This window comes from Armigeres subalbatus, chromosome 1, assembly GCF_024139115.2.
Source record: "Armigeres subalbatus isolate Guangzhou_Male chromosome 1, GZ_Asu_2, whole genome shotgun sequence".
NCBI lineage: Eukaryota > Metazoa > Arthropoda > Insecta > Diptera > Culicidae > Armigeres > Armigeres subalbatus.
The window spans coordinates 131,307,081-131,317,983 of record NC_085139.1 but is presented as its reverse complement, the minus strand read 5'-3'; the positions used below and the strand labels follow the sequence as shown (position 1 = coordinate 131,317,983).

The 10,903-nt window shown below is 42.3% G+C and overlaps 1 protein-coding gene across 2 annotated transcripts in view; it reads left to right on the top strand.

The window, feature by feature from the left end:
- Positions 1-675: 675 nt before the first annotated feature.
- LOC134205129 (ABC transporter G family member 23) overlaps positions 676-10,903 on the top strand; it is a 323,526-nt gene continuing 313,298 nt past the window's right edge. For both annotated transcript variants that reach the window (XM_062680073.1, XM_062680072.1), the window contains exon 1: positions 676-1,543. In XM_062680073.1, coding sequence (XP_062536057.1) covers positions 1,368-1,543 — 176 coding nt within the window. In that variant the 5' untranslated portion in view covers positions 676-1,367. The remainder of the gene's footprint in view (positions 1,544-10,903) is intronic.

Here is a 10,903-nt window from a genome sequence, read left to right as displayed (position 1 = left end):
GTTTGATTCCCTCAATCATAACATTTTGAGGGGACAATAATAATATTATTTAAAAAAAATGATCCAAAAAATTTGATGCTAGTGCCTATTGTGGAATGTATTGCTTCAGAAAGGTCTAAGATAGTTCTTTTGCAAATTCAAATTGTCTTGTATCTTATTTTTGTGATTTTTAAGCCGTAGGCATGCATGACAACAATAAAAAAAAACGCCACAATTGAAGCCAAAAATCGCTATTTTTGCTAAAATTATTAACGGAAACCCAACATTTTATTCTATACAATACTGCTTTTCTGAATTGAAAAGAAATTACTGCATTGTGAGAATACAGTGATTTGTTCCTAAATTTCTAAAATTGGAATGAAAGAATTCAAATGATTTGTAGTTGTTGGCTCTTAGGATTATTAATACTGATTATAATCTAACCATGAATCATTTCCGGTTATCGCCAATGATTTGATCGTAACATATTTTAATCTTCTGAATGCTAATTATACAGATATTTATTGATTTATTGGTAGAACAATTAAAAAATCCCAGTGCAGATACAATACAGATACAGGAACAGCTTTGATTGATCCGCAGTGCGTCGGTTGGCAAGCTCTGATTTCGAGAGAGCGCCTATAGTCTGCTGTAACTGCTGCTATTACTCCAATGCGCTAGAGTGGATCCAGTCTCCAAAAGTGACCCATCGCGAACGGACAAACGACGGATTGAAGTTAAGTCAGTGTGCAACCGGTACTCGGCGATTAGGTTCTTTGGGTAATGCCTTTGGCGATCTTTGTTGTGTCTAGTACGGAAGTTTTTTATGTGTTAACAGCCACCGACGAAAAATAACAACATCAGCATTTCTACAGCAACCAAAACAGATCGAGGTTGATGTATGAAATATGTGCCACTAGTACTATCCAGCGAGAGAGTTATTATTGCTTCTTTCTTTCTGATTCGCGGGTTCCTTTCTGAAATCGAAATCTTTCGATTGAGTGGAGCCAAGCAAGAAGTGCAACAACGCACAGTTCAACGTGGTGGTGGTCAACAAGTCACGCGTAGTCAGTCACACGGAAGGTGAACGGTGGCGTAGTCTGCAAAACAAACAGCAAAAGTGAATCCAAGAAGCAAACTCAAGCGCTTTCCCTTGTGCGGCGGGCATAACCTTCTCTCCATTTCACTCACGGTGCTGCGTTGCCCATAGTGTACCCTAGTCTAGCGGGTTACAAATAGAAAGAGGGAAAAGATTAGTGTGGAAAATAGTTTTAATTTTTAGCACGCGCTGCTTGATTCGTTCCTAGTGATTGTGGTGTGGTGGTTTCAAACGAAGTCGCAAAGGAGTGTATCTTGAAGTGCGATTTACGTACACACGGCTGTAAACAATGATGACTCCAGTAGGCGGAAGTTCCGCGGACCAAATGGATGGCCCGATAGCAGTCATTTCTGCTGGGGTTGTTCCATCGGCCGGAATCCAGCAGCCGGCGCCTGCGACGACGGAGGTAGATAAACGTCGTATCAACCGGATGTTTAGCTGGACTGCTGATTCACCCGCGATCACGTAAGTTCGAGATTAACACCTAATTAAAATGGGTTATAATAGACTAATTTTTTTTCGAAAGTTGCAAAAAGAAACAGGAAGCTATATTTTGTTGTGGAAGAATAATATTGTTTTTTGTTAATATCGTTCAGCAAGTTGGCTGTTCGAAATTATATTTCAATAAAATCAGCCAATATAGCCTTTCATAAATTTCGAGTAGATCATCTTACATAATATGGGAAAGCTTTTAATTTATTATCGAAAAATGTTGACCATGGTTCTTCGCATAGAATTATTTACCAGCTGGGGTTTATTTGCATATTATTCTAGTTTTACAAATATTCTTACATAATGGCGGTCAGCTAACACAAAGTAGTTGACCTTGATAACCTTTCAACTTTAAAAAATATTTGATACGTTCTATTCAAATTTCAAGGTGAACAAATAAGTCTCCAAGTGTTATTTATAAACAATAGTTCCAATCTTGAACCATTCTCGCAACCTTAAACTTATTTTTTCCTCGCCAAGACAGTCTTCGAGAATTTTAATTCCAGTCGAATGATAAACCGTGGACGTGCATGGATGTCAGTGATCGATGCAATCATGCGGAGAAGTTTAATCTTAACGTGCTGCAGTTTCGAATGATGTGTTTTGGCGCAGCGGGAAGAATAGTCTGTTTGGAGACAACAATTTTATCTTCTCTGGACAGTTTCGATATTCTGGTTAAAAGTTCAATTCGAAGATTGTTTTCAATTTTCTACGATTTGAAATTATAAAATTCACCGTTCTCTTGTTTTTAACCGATTTTCACGAGATTTGGAGGAAGATGCTTTTATTCATTTTCAGAAGGCCGAAGTGGCCAGAGCAGTGCATAGAAGTCTTCTCCATTCAACTCGGTCCATGTCTACACGTCGACTTCCATGCAATCTGCGGAGGGTTCGCAAATCGTCCTCCACCTGATCGATCCACCTTGTTCGCTGCGCACCTCGCCTTCTTATGCCCGTCGGATCGATGTCGAGAACCATTTTCGCCGGGTTACTGTCCGACATTCTGGCTACGTGCCCGGCCCACCGCAGTATTCCGATTTTCGCGGTTTGAACGATAAATGGTTCTCCCAACAGCTGATGCAACTCGTGGTTCATTCGCCTCCTCCACGTATCGTCCGCCATTTGCACCCCACCATAGATGGTACGCAACACTTTCCTTTCAAAAACTCCCAGTGCACGTTGGTCCTCCACGAGCATCGTCCAGGTCTCGTGTCCATAGAGTGCTACCGGATCAATAAGTGTTTTGTAGATTGTCAGTTTGGTACGGCGGTGAACTCTACTCGATCGGAGCGTTTTGAGGAGTCCAAAGTACACACGGTTTCCTACCATGATGCGTCTCCGAATTTCTCTGCTGGTGTCGCTATCAGAGGTCACCAGTGAGCCCAAGTGCACGAATTCTTCAATCACCTAGATTTCGTCACCACTAATACAAACTCGTTGGCTTGGGTTGTCCTCTTTTGAGCCTCTTCATATCATGTACTTCGTCTTCGACGTCTTGATGACAAGTCCAATCCGTTTTGCTTCGCTTTTCAGTCTAATGTAGATTTCCTCCATCCTCTTAAAGTTACGTGCCATAATATCAATGTCGTCGGCGAAGCCGAATAACTGGACGGACTTCGTAAAAATTGTACCACTCGTGTCAATCTCTGCCTTTCGTATTACTCCCTTCAAAGCGATGTTGAATAGCCCTCTGCGCCCGATGTTGAATAGCCCTTGAATAACCCTCTGCGCGTTTCGAAAGGACGTGATAATGCTCCTGAAACTCAAACTAAACACATCACCGCCTTGATCAGTTTATCCGGAAATCAGGTTTCGTGCATTATCTGCCATAGCTGGCCCCGTACGATTGTATCATATGTGGCTTTGAAGTCGATAAATAGATGATGTGTGGGCACGTTGTATTCGCGGCATATCTGCAATACCTGACGTACGGCAAACACCTGATCTGTGGTAGAGTGTTCACCCATAAATCCCGCCTGATACTGCTCCACGAACTCTCTTGCGATTGGTGTTAGTCGACGGCATAAAATTTGGGAGATTACCTTGTAGATGGGACACATGACACCTTCCATCCACTCCTGCGGCAGAACCTCATCCTCCCAAACCCCAGTGCAGTACTCTAGCCAGTGCATCACCACCATATTTAAACAGCTCTTCTGGTAGTTGGTTTTTCAGCTGGCCGACTCCTCCTGGATTTCCTGGAGATTCGGAGCAGGAATTCGTTTATTACCATAGCGCCACCATTGTCTGCTACATCGCCATTAGGTGCTCTTCGTAGTGCTGCCGCCACCTTTGGATCACCTCATGCTCGTTTGTAAGCAGGTTCCCCGGTTTAACTTCTCATAGAACTTACGTGCGTTATTAGCGTGGTACAGTTGCTCCGTCTCCTCACGGTCTCGATCTTCCTGCTGGCGCTTTTACTTCGAAAAATCGAGTTTTGTCTGTTCCGCGCATGTCTGCATTCTTCTTCTCAACTAACTGCTCACATTCGTCGTCATACCAGTCGGTTTTCTCTGATCCAGGGGCATTGTGCCTAGTGCAGCGGTGCTTCCAATGGCGGATCGAATATCTTTCCAGCCATCTTCAAGAAACGCTGCGCCTAGCTGCTCTTCTGTTGGGAGTATCACTTCCAGCTACTGCACGTAGTCTTGGACTAGTCTACCGTCTTGTAGCCTCCTGATGTTTAGCCGCGGTGGACGACTTCGACGCGTGTTGTACACCGTCGAGAGTTTTGGTCGCAGGCACAACGAGGTAGTGGTCGGATTCAATATTTGCACTGCGGTAAAGGCGGACGTTCGTGATGTCGGAAAGAATTTACTGTCGATTAGAACTTGGTCGATTTGGTTTTCCGTTTATTGGTTAGGAGATTTCCATGTGGCCTTGTGAATATTCTTGCGGGGAAAAAGTGCTTCGGATTACCATTCCGTGGGAGGCTACACAGGTTATGCATCGCTGGTCGTTGGCGTTCGATACGGTATGCAGACTATCTGGTCTTTACATTTCCTCCATTCCTACCTGAGCGTTCATGTCGCCGATGACGATTTTGACGTCCCGCAGTGGGCATCCATCGTATGTCTGCTCCAGCTGTGCATAGAATGCTTCTTTCTCGTTGTCGGGTCTCCCTTGGTGTGCACGTTGATGATGCTATAGTTGAAGCATCGGCCTTTTATCCTCAGCGTGTCAACTTTGGTTTATTAGATCAAATATGACATGACTGACATGAGCCATTTTCAAAAAGACTCCTTTGGTTGCACATGAAGACATCAAGCCCAGCCAACACAAAGTCGCATATGATAGCGAATAAGTATACAAGGTGGAGGCGATACAGGCGCATGCCTATATTTGACTGCATGTTAATTGTACTATAGGCGCCGTACACTAATTACGTAAGCAATTTTTCTGGGTTTTCAATCCCCCCTCCTCCCATGTAAGATTTTTCCCATACAAATATTTTTTTATTTATATGGAGCGTAAGAAAATTACAGACCCCCCTCATTAGTGCTTACGTAATAAGTGTACGACCCCATATGGCCTCCACTTTGTACACTTATTCGCAATGAAATGTTTGCTGATAGGGAATTCTTGGATGAACTGGAAAGGAACAGTTATTGAAGGCGTATCTAATGTGGTTCGCTGGATCGAATAGGGCATAAACCATTTTATAAAAGAGATGATAGTCTTCTGGTTACGCGTGTAGACCTTAAGGCCTATACTCTAGGAAATTCTTGGATGACCTGAAACTGAACAGTTATTGTAGACATATCTAATTTGGTTTTATTGATCAAATAGGACATATACCCGTTTTTAAAAGAGATATCAGATCTTTGGCTATGTGTGTAGATCTTAAGGTCTTGGTTACGCGCGTAGTCTCCAGAGAATTCTTGGATGACCTGTAATGGAACACTCGTTGAAGGCAAATGTTAAAGATGCAAAATAGCTACTGAGTTCTTAACTCGGGTGCCTTCAGGGAATTGGTCACTTTTTGAATGGTTCGGAAACCTAGCTTGCGACGCTCAAACTTCATGATTTTACACAAATGCAATAGAAGCCATTTGCAGAACGTCTGGACACAATGGCGACTTCCGGAGGTTCTCTGGTAACCTGGTGGCCCCAGGGAATTGGTCACTTATTTAAAGTAGCAACATTTCACCATACGGTATCTCCAATATTGTTCGACTATCATATTCATGGCAAAATTCTAGACAGGGTCTCAAGTATGACTGACCTTGGGATCATGCTGCGCTCAAGAATGATCTTTGATTTGCACCGTTCAGCGATAATTTCAAAGGCAACGAGGCAGCTAGGCTTATTTTATAAGGCTACGAAGGATTTCTCGGATCCATCCTGCTGGAAATCATTGTACTGTGCGCTCGTTCATCCTATTTCAGTGTAGCGAATAGATCATTAGGGAATACTACTTTACTACAACCTAGCTACCATCGAACGGTGTTTAGATATAATGAACCGATCTCGGTATGTGTTCGCGAATTTACGATTGTCAAAGATTTATTCGAGATCAACGAACCAACTATTCGATTTATAAATCGGGTTGAACATTTATATAACTAGTACTAAGCTTTTATTTCTATAAAGACTGTTAGTCAGATAGACCATGTCAAATACAAACAAATATCAAAAAAAGCACCAGAAGTGAGCCTCCGGAAGAAGGCAATGTGCCAAGATGTCCTGCAAATGACGTCATTTTATTAGTCTTGTAACATGATGAAGTTTTATATGCCGCAAGCTTTAATTTGTTTATTATTTCTCAGACTAAGGCCGAACTGGCCTGTGCAGTAAATAAAAGTCGGTCCAAATCGTCTTCCACCTCGACTACCGATCTAATGAGCGTTTTGTAGATAGTCTGTTTGATTTCGCCGCCGTACCAATCTGCCTGCCATGATGCATCTCCGAATTTCTCTACTGGTATCGTAATTGAAGGACACCAGGGAACTGTACTATGGGTGGACCTTGTTGCCCGTCTAGTGGGAATATAAGGTAGGCGTACAAGTAACGCTGCTCAACCTCAACCTTCTGCAGTCGGGAACAATTGTCGTTATCCCCATGGAGGGCGAATGGCTCGTTTATAGTGAAGATAAACTATTGTAGCTACAATGCCCGTCCAAGGTGGCCGATAGTCGATCGACTGACATCAGACCTGGTGAGTCGCAAGCTAGTATTCATTGCTGGTAGTCTGCAGTAACTAGAGAGGAGAGCAAGAAAGCCCTGTGTTTGCCCTTGCAAACTGTGCAAGAGTGCGAACACAAACCCCCGGGGTGACGCCTATCATGTGGTGATGGCCAAAACAAGAGGAGCGCTGGCACCTACCGAGCGATGTCCAACAAGGCTGAAGATGATTGAAGTACTATTTCCGCAATAACCATAGGTCACCAGCAGCAAGAGTAGAAGCAGGCGACGAAGATATGGCGAGGGCGATGTAAGCTGAGCTATTGGCGGTGAGATAGTCTCTCGACCCGAGTTAAGAATCTGGCCCGCAAATCTGGGGCTTTGGGACAGTTCGTCGAATGACATTTCGTCAACTGACGTTTAGTCGAATGACATTTAGTCGAAAGTACATTTGGTCGAAGGGACATTTAGTCGAATGGACATTTAGTCGAAAGGACATGAAGTCGAAAGGACATTTATTCGAAAGGACATTAAATTAGTCGAATAGAAATTTAGTCGAATTTTGAAAGTGTTTAGTCGGTAATAGATAGTTAGTTAAATAATTTTAGATTTTTTCAATAGATTTTTGGTTAAATTTGAATAAATAATCTACAAGATACATTGATAAACTGATTAGAGGAATTCAGTGGACGTGATGAAGTTCAATCAGCAGCGAAAGAAACGAATACGGATGTCAATGAGGATTTCTCACCTGAGTTAACAGAAACTTCTGGAGTCCCAGATGGATTATAGTTGTTTTTATTATAGTCAATATTTATACAATAATAAGCTTAGAATAAAAATCCAACCATAATTCGTGAATTATTGGCCAAAAATTTAATTCCGACCAAATGGTCATATTATTTATTTATTTATTCAGACTTAGGCCGAAGTGGCCTGTGCGGTATATAAGAGTCTTCTCCATTCGGCTCGGTCCATGGCTACACGTCGCCAACCACGCAGTCTACGGAGGGTCCGCAAGTCATCTTCCACCTGATCGATCCACCTTGCCCGCTGCGCACCTCGCCTTCTTGTGCCCGTCGGATCGTTGTCGAGAACCATTTTCACCGGGTTACTGTCCGACATTCTGGCTACGTGCCCGGCCCATCGCAGTCGTCCGATTTTCGCGGTGTGAACGATGGATGGTTCTCCCAACAGCTGATGCAATTCGTGGTTCATTCGCCTCCTCCACGTACCGTCCGCCATCTGCACCCCACCATAGATGGTACGCAGCACTTTCCTTTCGAAAACTCCAAGTGCGCGTTGGTCCTCCACGAGCATCGTCCAGGTCTCGTGTCCGTAGAGGACTACCGGTCTAATTAGCGTTTTGTAGATTGTCAGTTTGGTACGGCGGCGAACTCTATTCGATCGGAGCGTCTTGCGGAGTCCAAAGTACGTACGATTTCCAGCCACTATGCGTCTCCGAATTTCTCTGCTGGTATCATTTTCGGCAGTCACCAGTGAGCCCAAGTACACAAATTCTTCTACCACCTCGATTTCGTCACCACCGATGCAAACTCGCGGTGGGTGGCTCACATTGTCTTCTCTTGAACCTCTTCCTATCATGTACTTCGACGTGTTGATGACTAGTCCGATCCGCTTAGCTTCCCTCTTCAGTCTGATGTAGGCTTCCTCCATCTTCTCAAAGTTACGTGCCATAATATCTATGTCGTCGGCGAAACCAAATAGCTGGACGGACTTATTGAAAATTGTACCACTCGTGTTAATCCCTGCTCTTCGTATTACACCTTCCAAAGCGATGTTGAATAGCAAACACGAAAGACCATCACCTTGCCGTAACCCTCTGCGGGTTTCGAAGGGACTCGAGAATGCCCCTGAAACTCGAACTACGCACATCATCCGATCCATCGTCGCTTTGATCAACCGTGTCAGTTTATCCGGAAATCCGTTTTCGTGCATTAGCTGCCATAGCTTCAGCCACCTTCAGTAGTGTCTTGCTTTTTAGTCGCGCATCTTACCACACGACAAAAGAAGGCCCTAGTAGGCATAGTTTCCACAAATTATGTAATTTTGTGTTTAAGGACAAATTTTATTATCAGCCAATCAATGATGGACGATTTCTTCCACACCTTCGCACTTTATTTAATAATATAAGGGCGACATCCGGTTGCTACAGTCGTTCTAGACGCTCGATCAATTTTGTACCTCCGGGTGGAAGCAAACACCTCTCCTTCTGCGAGCATACGATCTAACCAAACGGTGCTAGTTACCCGATTGTTGCTATAGTTGGCTCGTAATAGGCTTATTAGGTTTTCAGGTCCTGGATTCTATAGGGGTCAATGGGGTCTATTTTATTCCTTCAGATATACAAAGGCAACATGTGTAAACAATACATTGCGCCCGATTTTTCTGTTATGCTGTTTGTATAGAATTGATTCAGTTGGCAATATTAGTGAAACGATGTTCGCGCATGAGGGCTCGTTGATTATGAATTAAAATTGTTGTATAAACATTGCGATACTGGTTGAGCATCGTCACATCTCTCGAATTGGAAAACCAGTTGTAGTGGAATCAGAAACCTGAGGATGATAGCCTGGGTTCCAGCCTTTATGTAGGTACCTACTACAAATGCTTGGGTTCTCGTGTGTATTTCCACAAACCGGTAGTTAAAGCGCCTGTGCGCATATCAACTCAGGGAATATAAGGGACATGAGCCGAACTTGTATTAACCCTCACTTCTCAGAAGGTGCACACAGAGATTTCGAATTATGGTCGGATGAATTTTATGGCACAGTATAATTTTAGTTTACGATTTGCCGGTTTTGAAGCTCAGAAAAGATTATCACCTAAATAATTTAGGCCGTTTGGGAGGAAAATACTGAGATATTTGCTTCGTGTTGTATATAAATTGCTATAAAACACTTCAATGAAGTCCTTACGATTTTTACAAAATCTGTAATTGAGTTTTTTTTTAGTTTTTTCTATGGTTCTCACTATATGGTTTTGCGACATTGATGAACTGAGCATCAAAAAACACAATCAACTGTATGTACACAATTGGCGCGTTTCAAAAATATGCAGAAACTGGTAGTTCACCCTACAGTAGGTACAGAGTACTGTGTAGCTTGCATTATACATCACTCGGGCAACTACGCTTAACGATAATGACAATAATCAGATTTCACAAAGCGAGCTGACCTGCACAAGAGTAGTTTCCTCGTCGCTGCAAAAGTGATTGTAATGATTGAATCGTTCCGTTTCGCATCCAAATTGATTGGGGCCCGGCACAAACGTGAAATAAAAACGCCAATATGGGCAGACGCTCTGGATGACTATCAGGTCTACTAACAACACGTGCCATTGAGATAATGATCCTCAAAGGTTGTGACACATATGAACAGCATGTTCCTAAAAAAAAAAACAAATGATTCCTGATGTGCATTAGGGTGGCAATGGAAATGGAACTGGGAAAAATATATCAAAATTCAAAAACTAACATTGCTTACAAGTGTCATACCCCAAAATATGATAGTATGCAAAATTTGTTGATGCCTTTAATTGATCAACGTGCTACAATAAATATCTTTTTGAAAAAGATGGTGTTACTACTCCTGGCCTTCATCTCATAGCTCCGATATTCGTCCCATGAAAAACAAAGCAAAGAAAAGGATTTTGATTTGTTTCTTATTTTTGTGATTTTTCAAGCAGTGGCATGTTAACAAAAAGAAGCGACGTATTTCTATGTTTCACGATGAGATCACTATATGTTCAGTTAGATGGAAAACGGAACAGTTTCCCTATTTGTTTTCTTTTAGATAACTTTTGGGGCTCAAACTAAAACAAAATTCAAGATTCGTATTCCAGACTTCCAGAGGTAATCCTAAATCCTGTTCGATTGATCCAAAATTTTGTATAGAAGAATATTCTGGGATTTGATGAAACTTATGCGCATTTCGATGACAATTTTTGAATTATCTGAAATCTGAAATATCCCAAAAATTTGCAAAAGAATCAAATCTATACCATAAAAAAACATCATATCTTGACGTATTATGCATTTTTAAATCATTCGCAATAAGAAAAAAACAACTTTTTATTCTTCCAACTGTAAAACGTGAACGATCTTGATTGAGCTTAAATTCTGCATAGGGCTGCATAGGGCAAATCGATGCCCTACACAATCATCAGGCTACACAATCATCATGGCAAG